The 20,193-nt window shown below is 38.8% G+C and overlaps 1 protein-coding gene and 1 long non-coding RNA gene across 2 annotated transcripts in view; both read right to left on the bottom strand.

Annotated features, from left to right (window-relative positions):
- Window positions 1-3,912: 3,912 nt before the first annotated feature.
- edaradd (EDAR-associated death domain) overlaps window positions 3,913-20,193 on the bottom strand; it is a 48,152-nt gene continuing 31,871 nt past the window's right edge. The window contains exons 2-6 of the mRNA XM_012852773.3: window positions 16,081-16,139; window positions 15,711-15,753; window positions 9,441-9,514; window positions 5,729-5,777; window positions 3,913-4,760 (exon numbers count right to left, since the gene is read on the bottom strand). Of these exons, the coding sequence (XP_012708227.1) occupies window positions 4,372-4,760; window positions 5,729-5,777; window positions 9,441-9,514; window positions 15,711-15,753; window positions 16,081-16,139 (614 nt within the window). The 3' untranslated portion in view covers window positions 3,913-4,371. The remainder of the gene's footprint in view (window positions 4,761-5,728; window positions 5,778-9,440; window positions 9,515-15,710; window positions 15,754-16,080; window positions 16,140-20,193) is intronic.
- Window positions 11,698-13,403, bottom strand: LOC110366916. Its single transcript, XR_002427081.2, has 2 exons — window positions 13,057-13,403; window positions 11,698-11,796 (listed from the first exon to the last, which is right to left on the bottom strand). It is a non-coding gene; the product is annotated as an uncharacterized LOC110366916 (long non-coding RNA).

Here is a 20,193-nt window from a genome sequence, read left to right as displayed (position 1 = left end):
CAAACCGTGTGAAACACGAGGAGTTCCCAAACATGATGAGCAGCCACAGACAATGTTTTAAAAGTGCTTATGTTTGGAAACAGATGTTACAGCAAAGAGGTTTAAAGATAAAAAGCGAGAGAGCCTGGAGCAAAGCTCCGTCGTTCACACAGCAACAACAGGAAGTGACACAATACGCCTTACCGCAAACAGGAAGTCCGTGAGCCAATCAATATCGGCAATGACGGTACATAGGGACACAATACATGTGTCCCTATGTATTGTAGACCTACTTTAACAGTCACGAGGAGGTGGAGAGGAGTGACAATGTAGGAGCCATAAATGAAAAAATAATTTGATGTTGATTTGTCTGGGTTTAGAGCTGTATTGGTTTTGGTTTTGTTTGGTTGTTTGTTTGTGGAGGTATGGATCGACAAAATGTGGGCGGAGATTGGTAATTGGGCATATTACTCACCTCTTGGAGTGTCACTGGGAGAGAGTGTGTGAGTGGGCCGCTGAATTTTTTGTTGACCGCCATACAGATCGCTGTGATTAACGTTTGTGAAATTGTATTTTGGATACGTTGTTCTACGTTGTTTGTTTATTTATTTTCGTTAATAAAGTTTACACATCAGCACCACTGGATCTCAGCGGATACTTTTTTCAATGAGCGCGACAGACAAGGAACGGCCCGACCTCAGCCTCTCAGCAGCTTTGTTCGTTTCCTGAAGTTGCTGCAATAGACAAAATGTGTGATCTGGCAGGCCATCTGCGTGACCCTATTGTGCAAACCTACTTCAAGTTTCTGAGTGCTGCCTTCAAACCTTTGTCTGAATTTAATATTGCCTTTCAAGTGGGTATCGATGAAATTGAATAAATAAGTGAATAGTAGGGATGTATAATTACATATATTTGTGCTTATTATAGTATTTTTATTTCACTGTTATTTTTCTTGTCACCAATAATATTTTCTTCAGTCAGAGGGAGTACAAATTCATAGACTTTAAGAGGAAATGTGTCGGCTGATCCTGGGGTATCTCATACCAGCCAGGGTCATCGTGGGTGTGCCCCTCAGGGAGGTGGAGTATGGAGAATGACATCAGGTGGCTGATGAAGAGCTCTTCATTGGAGCACAAAGGCTTTCATGAAAAGCTCAGAAGAAAATCTTCAGTAAGTATATTACCCAGTAGTTATATAATTATGTCATCTTTTAACAGCATGAGAGTATAGGCTGTATTGTTTTTTTCACTCTTATGGTGTTTTTATTCATATGCTGTTGTAAATCTAAAGATTCTATGAAGCCATGCTTCAGAAGATGTTCTCCTTTCCTGTCGACTATCCACTCCTGAGGAACTTGAAGTGCTGGACCCTGCTTATCGCCTCAACATTACTCCAGGGACAGGTAGATGGCTGAGTCAGTTCCACATTGATAGAATTAATTGATTAATGATATATTGTGAGGCTTAGATCTACTATGTTCAGTCAAATATTTGTTTTACTTTACAATGGAATGGCTAAGGGCCCTGTTCCCTCAGTTGAGATTAAGTGAAGATAGGCTGAGCGAGGAACTCATTGACTACCAGGTGACAGATAGCAGGCAACTTCCACAAAAAGACAAAATTGACAGATTCTGGGGCCTGGTAGGTGGAGGTTCAGTGAGCTGCCATAGGCTTTACTATGCATTTCGCACAACAATGCCAGTTCTGAAAGGGTGTTTAGTATGTTAAGAAAGATTGTCACACAGAATAGACTATCATTAGACAACAGCACTGTTTGTGCTGTGCTGTCATGTAAAATAAACCACACTGGCCCAGCCCATAAATACACCCCTTCCAAAAAGGTCTTAAAGGATGCAAAGTCTGCAACAAATCTGTATAAATCGTTATTAAATACCAGAGAGCCACATGAGGAAATATAAGAAATTAAAAGAAAATGTCAACAAAACAATATGTAAATGTTTAACTTAAAGATAAGTAACGTGTATAAAAATTGAAAGTATGGCAAATAAATGTGCTTCAATTCCCTGTTGTGTTTTCATTTAGGTTGTATTATAAGTTAAGAATCTCCACATTTCAATGTCCGCAAATTTCCTCAGTATCACAGAAAGGCCCAGCAGATGGCAGCAATGTTGTTTCTTCCCATTCACAAATTGACATTTCTGCTGACAGTCACTTCCTCGTTGCATTTTACATTACACACATAGCTCCCTTGAAAAAGAAAGTAATTATTCACAGGAAACGGGTTCCATGGTTCAATTTAGAGCTGCATTCTTTGAAGCACAATGTTTGTAAATTGGAGCGAAAATGGTGCACTACACATCTGGAGAAATCCTACCTAATCTAGAAAAAGTCTATTGTTGTATAAAAAGACCCTTCGCAGATTTAGAGCAGCATATTTTTCATCATTATTAAAAGGAGAATAAAAATAATCCTAGATTTCTCTTTAGTACAATTGCCAAACTTACCCAGGGTCATTGCTCCGTTGATCAATCCATTTCTTTAGCTCTCAGCAGTAATGACTTTATGGGATTCTTCATAAATACAATTGATTCTATTAAAAATAAAATCATTGGCATCTTCCAAAACATGATTACCTCATCCTCAGTGAGGCAACGTTGGAGGAATCTTTTAAACCTGATCATGTTTGAACTGTTCAGACACAGTAGAGCTTTCTGAGTTATCTAAAATTTTAGCTTTGGACCAGAGTTCTCAAAAAATAAACTTCTTAATCACTTAATCTGGATGGCATTAACTTGGCCTCTGGTAATAACGTAAAAAAATCTTGGTGTTATATTTTACCAAGACATGTTATTTAAATCCCATATTAAACAGGTTTCCAGAGTTTCCTTTTTTCACCTCAGGAATATCACCAAAATTAGAAACATTGTGTCCAGGAGTGATGCTGAAAAACTAGTCCATGCATTTGTTACTTCAAGGCTGGACTATTGTAATTATTTACTATCAGGAAGTCCACAAAATGCAGTTCAAAGCCTTCAGCTGATCCAAAATGCTGCGGCAAGAGTTCTGATGAAAATCAACAAGAGGGATCATATTTCTCCTATTTTAGCTTCCCTTCATTGGCTTCCTGTTAAATCAAGAATAGAATTTAAAATTCTCCTTCTAACGTATAAAGCCCTTAATAAACAAGCTCCATCATATATCAGAGCTCTGATTACCCCGTATGTTCCTAACAGAGCACTTCGCTCTCAGACTGCAGGTCTGCTGGTGGTTCCTAGAGTCTCTAAAAGTAGAATGGGAGGCAGATCCTTTAGCTATCAGGCTCCTCTCCTGTGGAACCAACTCCCAGTTTTGGTCCGTGAGGCAGACACCCCGTCTACTTTTAAGACTAATCTTAAAACGTTCCTTTTTGACAAAGCTTATAGTTAGAGTGGCTCATGTTACCCTGAGCTACCTCTATAGTTATGCTGCTATAGGCTTAGGCTGCTGGAGGACATTGGGGTCTATTTTTCTCAATCTACTCATTTCTACTGTTCTCCAATTTGCATTGTTTGTTATTTCAACTTTTAGTTCTGTAATTTTTCTCTTCATAATAGGTACACTAGAGACACAAAGCACAGAAGCACACATTGATCTAGGAATCCTTTCCATGTTATATGTAAATAAGCGAATGATCTGTCTCCCTTGGATGATGTCATAGCTGACAGAATGCCACCGCAGTGGCAGCCCACTGCTCCCCAAGGAAATGGGTTAAATGCAGAGACAAATTTCATTGTAATGTGCGTTGCATTGACAATAAAGATGATGATTATTATTATGAATTACAGGACATTTTGCTGTGACGTGAAAATACTAACCAATGCATGTACACAATTAGAACATTGATATGACATTTAAACTGTGAAAGCTTGTGTTTTGAACTGCTCCAAGCATGTTTCACAGAAAGGAAGAGAGGTGCTGTGCCAGCGATAGAGAACAAGTATTCGCAGCAGCTCATTTATTATTATATTCATTTACATCACAATTTTTAGCGCTTCTGTGCAATGCTTATGATGTACTGCATAATATTTTGTTCATACATTATATTGGATGAGATGTGAAACATCAAGCAGCTCTAAAGAAGGGCTGACACCATTACACTGTAGACCATGTCAAGAATAAATGGCCCGTTTAAGTACGTAGTTTTTTTTAGCTCTATACCTTTGTTGGGGAAGGATTTAGGATCATGGTTTCTTGTATTTATTATAGTCAGTTTTATCAAGTAGAAGAATGACATTCTTTACAGTTTCTGCTCACCATCTCTTCTCCTTCCAAAAGCAAATTTACTAAATATTTACATAAAAAAAAATGTTGTAGCTTGGATCGAAAAATATAAAAAAGAAATATTAAACATATACACCCTGGCAGAAAAATAAAATAGACATTTTTGAACTTATTAGTGAGTCTGCTGCCAGCGTGACGGCCAGTCCTTCTCTATCCAGCTTTGCAGCAGCCGCAGCACATCAATGCGCTGATAAATGCGGCACAGTTCAGTAAGCTCAGTGACCGTTTTCTGGTTGTAGCGCAACAGGAACTCCTGAGTGGGGCTGTGAGACAAGGAGCCCTGGGTCCGATGCTCCAGCAGTGTGAGCTCGTCGTAGCTCATTCCCCAGCGGCTTGCAAAATTCTTCCAGTTTTTGATGGTGCAGTGGTTTGGATCCAATTTCAATCGCAGTATGTCCAGCAGGTCTTTGTCATTCATGAGGTCACTGATCTTTGGTGGGGGTGCTGGGCAACAGCATTTTTCACAGGGACTGGTGAGTATCTGCAGTTGTTTGGGGCAGTCTGAACACAAAGGGGACAAAAGGAGGAGCTAATATTAGTGATTAGATGCACCACAGTCTGATCTAACAAGTTAACTAATGTGTAAATCGTTTTATCATCACAGGAAAAAAAATCTAACTCTTTTTCACTCCGAGGTTTTCAAAGGACAAAATTACATAGTTCTCCATAGATCTTTGGATCTTGCAAATACAACTTTCAAAATACAATCAGACATGCATGACATAGTCCACAGTGGTTTCATATTTATTCACTTAAATCCAAGCGAAGCTCCTAAAAAAAAAAAAAAAACTAAATCAAGCCTAACAGTTTCCATAGGTATTATTTTAAGGCTATGGTTTCAAGAGATGAATTGATCGTCAACCACCGGGATGTCTCCATAAAAGCAGAGGAGTATATAGTTGGCTGCTCTGAAGAATGCAGGATGAAAAATGCCTATATTTTTGTTGTGCAATAACGTGGAAACTTTTTTTGTCTACATTAAATATCTAGCTCCTGTTGTTTAAATACCATCTTCATTTTGACACTAAAATCTTTTGTAATGGTGTTTTTGGGCAGATTTTAAGCCCAACTTAAAGTCTGAGCAGAATAAAGTGGGTACATCAAATGGACAGATAGATTCTTATTCATTCCTAAGGGGAACCTCAAAACATTCAGCAGTTAAAAAAAGAGGAGACTTTGTTAATTGTTTTTTTTTCAGAGAAGTGGTTCTATCATTACATATCATAGGGTGGACATAGATTTTCACATTACAGTTGTTTTTGTTCGATAAAAACTGAATCAAAATAAAGTTGGTTAGGAACAGACGAGTTTCCTGGAATTCTGATACTTAAAAAAAACTAAATAGTAAAATTACTGGAGCAGTTTCATTCTTGTGAATTGTAATGTGAAATAAACAGTTCAGCATAACATGCAGTTTTCATGCAGAACTGATTATGCAATTACCATACTGTTATTAATAATAACTTTACCTGGTGAAGTAGATGCTGGGCAAGTGCCATCTTCCACATCTTCAACTGGCTACAAGCATAAAACATTAGTCGTATTAATTCCAATAAACAGATCATTCCAACCTCTCATCTCCAATATGGGGAAAAAACACAGAATTCACTCTCATCCCTGAAAAAGGGGTAGTTATTACTTTGGATAATTACATATTTTAAGGATAAATGGATTACAGGAGGACCAAATTATTTTTTTTCAATCCAACGAAAGAAATGCCCTTTTCCCTTAATCCTTACAGAATGTTCAACTCTTCCTATGAGAATATTGTGATCAACTGCATCAAATGCAGCACTTAGATCTAACAGGACAAGTATAGGCACAAGTCCATTATCTGAGGCCATGAGAATATCATTAGTGACCTTCATCAGAGCTGTTTTGGTGCCATAATGAGCTCTGAAGCCAGACTGAAACTCTTTGAATAGGTAATTCCTTTGTAAATGTCCACATACTTGATTAGCAACTACTTTCTTTAGATAAGAAAAGAAGATTAGATACATGAGCACATAAGAATGATTAGCATGTGGAACTTCCAATAGATAAGGTGATACCCCAGAACTTGAGGGAAAAAGGGGCTGAGAGCAGGAACAAAACATTGACAAATGCCTGCTCTTCGGTGGGAAAAGCAGTAATTGGTTACAGTTTTTAGAGTGACTACACCAAGTGTTCTCTCTCTCTTCTCTTCCCCCCCTCCCCCCCATTAGGAGGGGTGTCATGGCTCCTACAGGAAAACATGTTAAGACACAAACCCAGCAGTGCACTTATAGCACATCAAGGCTCTGCTTCCATGTCCCCAGGGACATGGAAATATCTCATCAATACACATTTATGAACAATCAGACTTTCTTCACAACTTTCAGATAACTTCTTTTTAACTTCTTTTTTTTCTTAAAGCATTTTACCATCAAAGCTCCCTCTGAAAGACCTGCATACCACACATTAATGGAAGCTGTCTTTCTATCCTCTGAGCTCCTGCTCTGTTATTAGAGAAGCTCACAGCTGCACAGTGAAAAAAAAACACAACCTGTTTGCACAGTGTTTAATTCCTCTTTAACCTGAGCTGTGAGCTGTGTGCAAGGAACTGGTGAGGAAAATGCAGTAGGTGTGCTCTTTGGGTTAGAAAATTGACAATCCTAATTAGTCCAAATATACACTTTTCATCTCTGGAAATACCATGTTCATAAAATGAACCTTGTTTGTCTTCTTGTTTTCATTTATGTAAAAGACATTTTGGCATTTGTTGGTGAGTTCGTATTTTATATACACTTTTGTAAATGCTGCAGTTTAAAGATATCTGGGAGCCCCAGTCAGATGTCATTGCATATGCTTCTTTTTTACATTTTAATCATTCAGGTGTGGTCTATACAAGTGGAACTGCAATGGTATAGTCTGAGTTCCTCGTTATTGTTGTTCCACAGGCCCTCCCTGTTTTGAGGGACGTCTGAGAGCAACTCATTTTGTGTGATCTTTTTAAATCTAAATGAGGCACTTAACCCCCCATGTCATAGAGATTCCACTCAACTCTATTCAGACATTTTTGTAGAATACTGGGAAATGGTTTAATGAACTGTGTGGATTCATACATCCCAGAACCGAATTTTGACTTATTCACTTGTAGCCTCTGCATCCTTCAGCTCTGACCAGTGGCCAAAAGGATGGCCCAGTACAGAAGAGCAACATCATCAGTTTACACTCATCCACAGGCCAGTGTTCACCCTTTCAGGGATGAAAATGTCCTCATCCTGGATAGAGAGGAACAGTGGTTTGAAATGGGAGTAAAGGAAGCCATTTTTGTAAAAAGAAACCACCCATCGTTAAACAGGAGTGGAGGCCTCGGGTCCGATTGTCCCCCTGATACAATGTTGTAGTTGCAAGCATGACTCAGGCCTCCGGGAACAATAAGGGGCCATCAGAACACTAATGATCAGTTGATAGTCCTCTTTTGCATGTGAACAACCAGTTTTAATTGTCTCCGTTAAACTTGTTGATCCAGTACACCACAGTGATACAGGAGCTGAAACAACATGGAGTCATTGATTAGGGTGAAGAGAGCTCAACAGCAGGGCAAGTCATTACAATATTCTACACATGTGGCGTTTTAAAGTGAGGAAACCCCGACAGCGCTTGGCTCGCAGGCTGTGAGCGGAGTCCTGCGCAGCCAAGTTGTGCTTTGGGGTTCCCCCTTAACGTCAGTCTGGTAGTTTGTAATGTGGCTGTTAGCTTGTTAGCTGGTTAATGACAGGACCTAGTTTACGTGAGCAACTTTCCCTGATTGGATTAAAATATATGTTTGGATTAAAAAGGAAAGAAAGTAAAATGTTCACAGCCCCATCCCCCATGCGCAGTAGGTTCATGAGTTAATCGGGACAAGTGATCAGATGGACGCTGATCGGATTATGGATCATAAACCAGCCCTCTCAATCAGAATACAATATCATTCTGATGGTAATAATTTCTTGATTAAACGTTAAGTTTTAATTTGCTGACAAAGTCTGAGTGAAAGTACTGTTTGGGAGAGAGGAGCAGGACTTTAACCTAAATTTTTAAGAATCCAGTGTCTTTACTGTTGTTAAGTAACCATAATGAAATTTTGGTAAGATACTCAGAATGATAAGAGGCAGACCCAAATGAAAAACATTTACAGAAAAACGAGACATTAGCATCCCTAAAGGACACCCTCAAAAATGTAAGAACAATTAGAGAAATTTATAGAATAAACGTTCTTGGAAGAAAAATATGTTCAAGGACAAATGCAGCTTGTGCCTAGTCTATGAAATGGACTGGTGGTTTATTTGATAGTCAGAAGTGGTGTTTTTGCACTGGTTGCAATGCTGCGCCCAATTTCCCGCTTAGGTGCACTAGCAAATAGGTGAGGTTCAACCAAACCACATTCACACCCCAGCTTTACAGCTTCACTTCTCTTGTGTTAAAATCACTGTTTATATAGACAACTTTGACTATTAAATGATTGAGTAACAATCTAGTCAACCGAAACATCTTTATTTGAAGCAAAATTACACCTAAGTAGCAACTTCTTTGTGCGCTTATTTGCACTGAGTTCAAATGCTCTTTTTTTTTGGAAAAAATAAGTGGAAATGAAACCTTTTTTGTCCAATTCATTTATTAATAATAAAAATAATTGACCGACTAATTGATTATCAAACTAATCATTGGTTTCAGCCCTAAATCACATTGAGACTGCATAATGCATTTGTTAAAGCAGCTAGTCAAACAACACTGACCAAGCAACTTTCCTAAAGGGAACTGTAAAGTACATCTCTTGGCATCATGCCTTACTTTATTATATCAACATAAACAAAGGACCAATGCCTCATTTAATCTTACTGCCAAAGCAACGTTTTTCCTTACACCCATTCATATTTACCGCTCAAACAGTACTGAAATTACAGATTATGTAATACAATAATATTGCTGTATTAAATAATATTAGAATATGTTTGTTTCCTACGGACATTTAATATTTAGCCATTTTCAGTTTACATCCATCTCCTGTATCAAATTTCTTTCCTTCTAAATTGATATTTTCTAATACATTTGTTTTTGTGTTAAACTCCAGCGTTATCACACATAACTTAAAGATAGCATTTCTAATAGTAACAGGTGTTGCCTAGCAAATTAGACAAATACAGCTTAGATAAAATACACCATAGTTCTACTGACCTGTCTGATCTTGTCTTTTGAAGAGGGGTGCACGTATCCAGAGGGCATGGAGCTAAGATGTAGTGTCACAGCATCTGCCAGACAAACATTACACACAGGCTAAGATTTTTATTCCGTCACAGTAAACAGGTCATATCGCACGTAAACAGTGGTCACTACAGCAGATAATATGTTAACTTTAATTGGTTAGGACCTCTTTTAGAAACTCATCTTCTCCTAATTATAGCGGTATAAAACTGCTTTCTCACTCATCCCTCATACTCCTGAGCAGGGTGGGTGGCTCTCCTTTTCCCCAGCTCGGGCACTATTGTTGTCTTCACCTTCCAGGCTCTTTCTAGTTCTTCCCTGAGCCCTTGGTACGTCTCCAGTTTCTCACACTCATTTTTCCTGATGTTTCCATCACTCTGTATGGCCACATCAATCACAACGGCTGTCCTCTGCTGCTTATCAGTGATCACAATGTCTGGTTGGTTAACCATTACCATTTTGTCTGTTTCACAGGATCTTAGCTCTGCCATTTTCCACCACCTTGGGAGGTGACTCCCATTTTGACCTGGGGGTCTCCAGTTATTCTACACAGATGTTTCTGTACACTATACCAGCCACTTGGTTATGGCGTTCCATGCATTTCTTGCCTATTTGCACAGCCTGCACCTAGGGTCAGGTTGTTTTTTTTCACAGACTTGATTGGCTGATCGAAAGTCCAAAAATTTTGGTGCCTTCTAATTAGGTGCTTTTTAATTAGGACTTTTTGGAAAATATATTTACCATAAAAATCATAACACCCAGCTCAAGTCAATCCAAAAAAATTTAAAAACAAAACAACTGGACTTTTATCTGAAGTTTGAAGACGTTTCGCTTCCCATCCAGAAAGCTTTCTCAATTCAAAATGTCTGGAGTAGTGTGGAGTTCCAAGCTGTATAGTACTGCCCAACAAAGGCCTTGTAATGGCTTAGATAACATGTAAATGGAACCGAAAAAGGTACACCCCCCCCCCCCCACCCCCTTAGTAATGGGGAGTTGGGGAAGATTCTCAGTCATCCAGGTCATGGTCATACCAAAAAAAGTTAAAAAACAAAGTCCAGTTGTTTTGTTTTTTAACTTTTTTGGAATGACCATGACCTGGATGACTGAGAATCTTCACCAGCACCCAGCTCAAATATTAAAGTTTTCTATAAGCTTATATATAAAACAGATGCTAGGCAATGAGATAATCCATATGCTAATTTGAGAATTACATCATGAACTATATTTAGAGGAATATAAGTCAGATATTTACTGTAAAATCACCAGGTTTATTTTATAGTAAAAAACATGGTAGATGAGCAACAGCTCCTTCTGCCAGAGGTTCGTAAATATAGGCATCTTATGATTCGGCCCATAAAGATCACCGTGATCAACATTGTTAACAATTCCTGGACAGAAATTGCCATCACTCTTGGAAGAAAGGAAGGGGCTTTTAAATGTTGGAAACAACTGTGTACTCTAAGGTGTAGTGGGGTGAAGTACGCTTGGCATCGGAGCAGGGGCGTAGCCAGACTATTTTTACCGGGGTGGCCAACATGGGGCACAAAGCTAGCGAGGGGTGGCCAATAGAAACCCCTTTACAAACATATATACTATACTATATACAGTACACAACCCAACCCCTTCTTGCTAAGACTTAACAGGAATAAGTAGGTTTAGAAAATAGCTGATGGTAAAATGCCTGTATACATAAAATAATCGACTCAAATACTTGTTCATACAAATGTACTTTATTTAAAGTTCAAAAAACAGACAGTCACAAAAAAACATCAAACTGTGGCATGAACCAATAAAAAAGTAATTTTCGTAAGTCTTGCAGTAACCAAGACACTTTTACTGTTACAATGCTTGCGTATGAAATATTTAACAGGTTATGGATTTACCTTTCTTACATATGAACTATTAAATACACAAGTAAATCATTTATTTATCTTGCACATTGTTAGCCTCATTGTATAATTGACTAAGTCATATTTGAAAGCTTTTGGAAAGCAAGGACAAAACATTATAGGAAGAAGCACATATTTCATGTAACAGGAATTTCAGGGAAAACAGGGAACAACAGTCATATTTTGACTACAAGGTTACACTGTATGTGTAAGAAACATTTATACCTTTACTTGGTCTGAAACAAAATAATTACTTTTAAAAAAATAACTTCCCAGCAAAGATCCAAGGTATCCAACTCTGGTTACCAGACTCAGTTCAACCCATTTATATGTGTTGTACCAGTCTTTAGAAAAGCATCTTCTTCTGTCTCCATGACAGGTTCGAGGGAAGATTTTTAGTTGTGGCTGCCTGGGCCGTTCTAGTCTTGACTGGGATATATCTATAATGAAACAGGAGCGAAAGTCCATTATTCTGACATTAAAATGATGACAGTAACAATAAATAATAATAATACCAGCCTCCCCATAGTAATGATCATTTCTAGCTGTATTAATGGCCTATAGGCATTTCGAGTCAGACAAATAAAACAAATTTATTTATTTATTTATTTATTTATTTATTTATTTATTTATTTATTTATTTATTTATATATATATATATATATATATATATATATATATATATATATATATATATATATATATATATATATATATATATATATATATATATATATATATAAAAAAGTGAGTCCGTCACAATAAAAAACAAATACACTTAACAAAACATACATTTCTTCCAAGGATATTACTTTCTAAACAATTCATTTCATTAATATGGCCACTTCACCTGTCGGTCCAGGAACACCTGCTTTCGCTGAGTCCTGCCATGCTTTTGTGATCAATGGTGCTGACTGTTCCTGATCTGCTGCTGTCTGATGTTTTTCCTCATCACCGTCATCTACTAATGCTGGCTCTGTGTCCTATGTGCAATAACTACTGTGCAATTCTATTTAACACACTGTGCAATAAGCTGTGCAACAATACAGTTAAATAATCCTGTTTAATAAACGACTTCAGCTATATAGTTATCTCATTACCTCACTGTTGTTCTTACCTGGTAGAACCTAATGTACGTCATTTAATTTGTATACAAGTCACCCGAGTGTACATAAGTCATCCTAAATATCTGCTTTATTTTCCTTGTACTGTTACTTTATTTTTTGTTTTTTGATACACTGTACATATGTGGACACACTGTATATACCTTATGCACCTTTTCCTCCTTTGGCACATTCTTTTGTTTATTAAGCTGACGTGTGACAAGTGAATTTCTCCACTGTGAGATCAACAAAGCCCTATCTATCTATCTATCTATCTATCTATCTATCTATCTATCTATCATGCTACTCTCTGTTCCTCTCCTCTATCACCTCCTCTTTCTCCTCCTCCTCACTCGTTCTCTGTGGCTCTCCTGTCATCTTTTTATCTCCTTCTACTGTTATTTTCTTCTTAAAATAAGAACATATGTCTGTGGACTTTCCCTTCGTTGTCTGGAAATTGACAAATCATACAGAAGCACCAGCTAACAGCGGTAGCTACGTAACTCTTTGAAAACTTGTCAAAAAGACACCAAAAGCCGCTGTAAGAGGAGCTGATACAGTTGTTTTACAAACAAATGATTTGACGTATTTACTTACCGTTAGTCGTATTTGCTTTCTCTATGAATTCCTTTTATCACCGTTGAAGGCGGGCACGCGCTGAGCCGTAGTTGTCCGAGAACGCAGCAGCGGCTAGAAGGGAGGGGGAGGGCGGGCGTGCGGGGGAGGGGGAGCAGCAGGGTGAGCTACGGTGCGCAAGAAAGTCAAGAAGAGCAGCGGTGTTGCTGGCTGTGCATAATGGGATGAAATGCTAAACTGACGCTACTACCATTTACACTGGCCGGTGGGGTGGCCAGGACATCGCCAGGGGTGGCCACGGAGCATAAATTAGTGATGGTGAGATGAAGCCTCATGAGGCATTGAACCACTTGAGCCAACTGGTTCGAGAAAGGGTTCATTTCTTGGAGCTTCATGTGCACACGACACCACCTACTGGCCAGGTGTATAATCACAGCCAGCTGTATCTTAACACGTGTGATGCATTAATTTTTTTGTCTATTATGGCTCTTGGGAATGACTTCACAAAAAGTGTAGGACGAAATCATTTGTCTACATAAATTATGTATACACATATGTGTATAATAAAATATTGTTTGAATGTATTCTCTGTGTGTAATTATTTCCAAAACAGTAGTGTCATGTGATATGGCATGGTGTGTAATAATCAGACCTCTCAACTTTGATCAAAAGTTAAGAGTGAGATTATGCTAATTTTGGGGACGGGGGGGGGAGGAAGAGACGGGGGTTATGGTCAACAATTTCCCCTCAGCAGCAACACTGAAGCACACAGAGGTTCACGCTGCGTCTTTACGCACGATCCAGCTGCTGACGTCTCCCTCCTTTCAGCTCAATGCACTTCTAGACTGTTACAGTTTATAACATTTCCATCACCTTTCACAGCGACAGGTTTCTCAGTCAGTCGCCGCGCTGACCAGACAAATTTCTATTGCTCTCGTCAGTGCACTCTGGGCGTTGCGGTGGGCGGATTTTACCCCCGTTGGTGAGCTGCGTGGACAATGCATAACTAAATACTGTAAAGGGCTCCTGTAGAGGGAACAGGGGTACTGACAGGTCTGAGATGAAGCCCCTGATATTACAAGTTCTTTAAAATGACCCTTAAAAGTGCACACCTGAATTAAAGCGCGAGGCAGCAGCCCACCGAAGCGCCACTGATTCTATGTTGTTAAAAACAAAAGAGAATGAAGCACAGCTACTAACTCTCCTATTGACTTTAACTGGCACACGTTGCTACTGATGTGAGGACATTAAACGTAGTGATTCACATTTTGAATGGTGAACGGTGATAAAAGCACCTGCTCCGAGGGAAAGGGGGGGGGGGGGAAGCAAGCGCTGAGGCACAGAAATACGGTGCATGTAGTTAAAAAATGCAGAATTAATAAAAACGAAACATATAAACAGACTAAGTGGCGTTTTAAACTGCATCTGGTTAGCAGAACTGTTTTATGATCCAGCGTGCAGCCATGACCGGTTCTGAATGAACCGGTCATCTGGCAAAATCTGAGCCACTTCCTGAAGCAGTCACGTGGTACAGCCGGGCAGTGAGGCTTCGGACGTCATCGTTTTCGGCTCCTCCCCTAAATGAAGCAAGCCTCGATACGCGCTTTACGGAAACGCCCCCTCCATTACTCGACACACGCCTCGAAGCCTCGGCACATCATGTAACATCACTAGCATAAATGATGCAGCTGTTGTGTCCGCACGTCTCATTTCCAAGCGTAACGTACGTCTGTCAAGCTTAAACCAGCCTTTATTCAACTTTAAAGTAAACAAACATCCGGAATGCAGGATTCTGTCCTTTAGAATTGGATCCATTCATCACAAGCGGCAATGCTACTGAATGGAACAGGTTGGAAAAGGTTCAGTGGGCCTTCGAGCGTCAGCAGCTCATCAGATGCTGTTAGTGTGGTTTGTTCAATAGAAATGTTGCCCATTGTAAAAGTGTTTGCTGCATGTTTATGTTCCATAACCCTTATACAAAAAGGAGTGTGAAAGAAAAATCGAGTCAAAGCAGCATCAAGGACCATATCCCATGCAAGCATCAAGGACCTTCATTTTCTGTTGGTTATCAGTCATAACATTTGTTCTGTTTTTGCAATGATCACAATTTACTTTTGACTTAAAAACTAGCTTTGAGTTTCAGGTGTTTTAGGTGGGAAATCTAAGATGATGGTAAGATGCAATCTGCTCTGTGAAATTCCAGCTGATTCCCTAAACAGAGATCACTCTGGGTCCTGAACTCTGGGGCCACACAAGTTACTTTTGGAGGCAGGGGAAAAAGGAAATAGTAGTGCTTAGTGTTTTAACATTCAGCCATGTTGTTTACAGCATCTGCTTTATATTTACCTCTCACATATATAGAAATCCATAAATAAATGTATAACCAAAGCAAATACATCAACAAATATATATTTCAATTTTTTGAGTGAATACAACATTTAACTGAAAAAATAAAATCGACGTGTCTGACTGGAACTTCTGATCTGGAAATAAGCTGAATTTACAAAGTAGGCTCCCTTTGTACAACTAGTTTTATTTCCAAGAATGTATTACCCAACACTCATTTCTTAGCTAATAAATACTTTATTTAGCTTACATTTAAAGTATAATTGTTGGTTGACACAATCCACACATGCTATTTACAGTGTACCAAATTTGTAAGACTTTTTATTTACCATGAGGATCAGTGACTTGGACAGGATAATTGGCCTCCAAGGACTGTAGGAGAGACAAGGACAAACATGACAACTTTAAATGTGAACAAAGCATATTAAGAAAGAAAAGCCCTGCCTCTGCCACTGTCAAACAAAATCACTGTTTTATGCAAAGATACAAGTTGCCTGTCGTAACTTGCTCTGAGATGAGCCCTTTGGCGCTGGCAATCACAGCACAGTGTGTTCCATTCTGGTACATTTCTTAGCAGATTAATGCAAGACTTTGCAAGGCTTTCCAACTAAGAACAATGCATTATCATCACAGAACAAACTGGACAGGGATCAAATTACAACTTATGGCTGGAAGAGAGGAGAAGAAAATATTCCTTACAAACTGTGCCACAAAGCTGGTAGTGTCCGTGTCCTCAACAGGTTCAGAAATGGTTCTGCCTGGAACAAAAAAGATGAGAAGCATCAATACTAAGATGTTGATTTAAGCTTCTGGTCATTTCAAAAACTTCCTACAAAATGTCAAATGTGTTTTGAGCAACTATAGTATTAGTTGCTCAAAACACAGGAAAACCACAACCTGCAGGAACATACCCTGCTTTTGTGTATGATGTAGTTCTAAGGGCAGTCAAATTAAACAAACAGTAATTATTGTAGAGATGAGTGGTTACGCACGTCAGCAGACCTAATTTGCCTAACCCACCCAATGCCTTGGATTTAAATGGAAATGCAAGAGATGCAAAGCAAAAATAAAACAAACAATACTCTTGCAATCCATTTTTCAAAAACCCTGGGAAATTTTCAAAAACCCAGAAACATTTAATTTCCAGTCCTGATGACTGAACAGCACCAATTTGAGTAACATATCATTTTGTTCCTTGTTACGCTGTTAAATTGTAAAATCACTTCCACTTTAAGCTACATGTATTCAACCTACAAAAGGGGGGGGGGGGGTTTGTGCTAAAAAAGCTAATTCAAAATTTCCATTAATTTTACAAAACAATGAAAATACTGTTCAGCACAAAAATGCCAACAAAAAGGAATTTTACCAGCGACATTTGGGAATGTATTGGGGAGCAGTACAAAGGAACCTTTCAGCACCAGAAAATACCTGGAAGGGGAAACGTGGGCCTTCATCACTCTACGTCACTGTAAAGTCATTGTATCCAAAGGTCTCCAAAATAAAGACCAGCCTTAGCCTTTCTTGAGTTACAGTCAATGAGCCAGAAAAAGTTCATGTACTCAGAAACCTAGAATTAGGATTAAGTTATCAAGTGTTTTCTCTTTACAGTTTTCCAAGTGCAGACATAGCAAAAACCCTAAAGTTAAAATCAGTTAAGTCAGGGAAAGCAATATTAAAATGTACAACACGTTACATATTCATAAAATCACAGAACCTGCAAATGTTTTTAGCTAAAGATTTTATGACCAGGGTTTAGAAATGTTTGGAGTTGATGATAATCTGTAGCACAATCATACAGTCCATTCAGCACTGGGACTGTTATTTTTTGTGATAAGTGAAAATCCTGCTAGCTATTTTAATAATGTTAAATTAATTTTTTTTGAAGGGTTAAGACAAAGTTATGTCTCAGTTCATGCAGACCCAACAAGCAATATGGTTTTTCTCTGTGTTCGGATTTGTCTAGTCTTGGTTTCATTGTTGTTAAATTGCATCTGTTAATAGCATCTGTAAATCTATTTAGTAAAAGCAGTGTTTTACTTTTGGCCTGTGCGTGGTGTAATAAAAAACATCGACTGAAGTATTTCCACTAATATGTTCTAATTTTATTGCTTTAAAAAGGGATTTTTAATTAGGGATGCATATTAATAGGTGAGCATTTTTGCCACCACTCTCCTTTGAGAATAAAAATTAATTTACAAAGTAATAGTATAGATGAGGCAGGCAGAATCATGACGAAGCTTTATGGATAAAAGACAGCGAGAGGAGAGAGAAGGTGCAAAAATGTGAACTGTAAGCATGGCTACAGGATACACTGAGGAAGACAACAACTGCAAATGTTATACCAGCAAGCAAACCAGGTATAGGTACCAAGGAATGCTATTCTGGAATAAATCAGTGTAATAAACTGGATGTGAAACGGCAACGGGAGATCATGAAGTGAGTCAGTGTAATCAAATATGCTTTGGATGCTTGATTAGAGACATTACGTGTTGATCTCAATGGAAAAAGGAAAAGAAATATATTGTAGGGAGCAGACTTTTGATAAATGCTCCTGAGGTTCATGCATTAATCTTTTTAAATAAAAAAACTTAATATTCTCATACTATGTATGTTTTTAAAAAATATTTAATGTCAATCTTACTCAAATACAAAGTTTGGCTCCTCCACCCAACTCTGGCCATAATCGTTTGCTTCCTGTGCTAAAGGTGTTAATTATAGTCCGTGGGCCAGAATCTGTAGGACGTCTCCTTAAGAACTTTCATATGAACCGTCAGGGGGCAACTTTCTTCCACTTGGACAAGTTGCTACACATAGCAGTGATCTCAAAACACCAATGTTCCCACGTTTTAACTTGCACATTAATAAGTTATTGCTGATAAAAAATCTAAACTGTGGCGCTCCGGTCCAAGAGGTCACGTGATTCGATTTTTGCTGTTCAGCCAATCAGATCGCTGTATTGTCAGCTGAGCGCGTTCAACCAGTTCATCATGGCTGCGCCCGTAAAGGGTTGTAAACATTTGTTTCCAGACAAAGAAAGCCCAATAATAGCATTTTCTGGCGCTAGTTGGCAAAGATCTTTATGGCAAATAAAAATAAATAGCCCAGACCATCCATCCTTCATTTTCTAACACGCTTATCCCTGCTGGGTTCATGAGGGGTGCCGGTGTCTATCTCCAGCTGTCAATGGGTGAGAGGCGGGGTACAACCTGGACAGGTCGCCAGTCCATCACAGGGCAGAAATAGTCCTGACTTTTGCCCATTTTACTGTGATATCACCAAGACCTGCTGCGCTAGGATAGCACAGGTGTCAGGTGTCGTTGTGCCAAACAACTTATGCCTGCGAGAATTTGGATCCCCTGCATCGGGAGTGCAGCTGGAAGAGTGAATCCAGTCAACTCCGCCTTATTTCCAACCTATTAGGCGTGGAAATGAAGATGTTTTACTTTTCTTAATGAAATATAGCAATGGTGTCGTTACATTATCATTCAGTTAGTGTGAAAAAACGAAAATGTAACACTTGTTAGTGCGATCATCAGGGATTGCTATGTCGGTTAAAACTCGATTGATCACTCAATATAACACGTTATGAGAAAGAAAACGGCTCTGTGGTCATTTCCAGATGTGTCACGAAAATATTAGCTTTATGTTTTTTTTAGATTGTCGCATGTCTGTCTGCTGAAACCAAAAATCCACCTTCCTGAGTCCATCACAGCTGTCTGCTGGTGCTCTTTTTTCCTTTTCATTTTTGGTAGCTAGTACATTTCTTTTTTGGTAGCTAGTGTTCATTTGATCACGTGTGATCAAATGAACACTGAATAAAAGGTACAGCTAAAATGATCAGATTTAATAAGATTTTAATTCAACCAAGAACCATATAGAGATATTAACTATATTAAGAAAACGAGATTTGTCGCTTTTAAAAATAGAACAATGTATTAGAAGTTTAAAAAAATAAATTTAATTTTATTAGAATGTGATGTTTAAAAATATTTAGACTTCACAAAGCTGGAGGTTAAAACTTTTATTGATTTCAAACACTCTCCTGACGCAGGGGATCCAGATTCTCGCAGGGATAAGTTGTTTGGCACAACGACACCTGACACCTGTGCTATCCTAGCGCAGCAGGTCTTGGTGATATCACAGTAAAATGGGCAAAAGTCTGGACTATTTCTGCCCTGTGATGGACTGGCGACCTGTCCAGGTTGTACCCCGCCTCTCACCCATTGACAGCTGGAGATAGACACCGGCACCCCTCATGAACCCAGCAGGGATAAGCGTGTTAGAAAATGAAGGATGGATGGTCTGGGCTATTTATTTTTATTTGCCATAAAGATCTTTGCCAACTAGCGCCAGAAAATGCTATTATTGGGCTTTCTTTGTCTGGAAACAAATGTTTACAACCCTTTACGGGCGCAGCCATGATGAACTGGTTGAACGCGCTCAGCTGACAATACAGATCTGATTGGCTGAGCAGCAAAAATCGAATCACGTGACCTCTTGGACCGGAGCGCCACAGTTTAGATTTTTTAATCGGCTACAACTTATTAATGTGCAAGTTAAAACGTGGGAACATTGGTGTTTTGAGATCACTGCTATGTGTAGCAACTTGTCCAAGTGGAAGAAAGTTGCCCCCTGACAGTTCATACGAAAAGTCATCCTACAGATTCTGGCCCACGGCCTATTAAGGAGGAACTGATGCTCTTTGTCCATATCCAAGTTAGATACTTCTAGATCATTTCACTTTTTTTAACTGGATTTCTGTTGCTAGTATGGTTCTAGTCATCACAGCTTCGTTTTATGTACATCCCTTTG

This window comes from Fundulus heteroclitus, unplaced genomic scaffold (assembly GCF_011125445.2).
Source record: "Fundulus heteroclitus isolate FHET01 unplaced genomic scaffold, MU-UCD_Fhet_4.1 scaffold_37, whole genome shotgun sequence".
Classification (NCBI taxonomy): Eukaryota; Metazoa; Chordata; class Actinopteri; order Cyprinodontiformes; family Fundulidae; genus Fundulus; species Fundulus heteroclitus.
The sequence above is the reverse complement of the archived record's forward strand: the minus strand, read 5'-3'. Positions and strand labels throughout refer to the sequence as shown.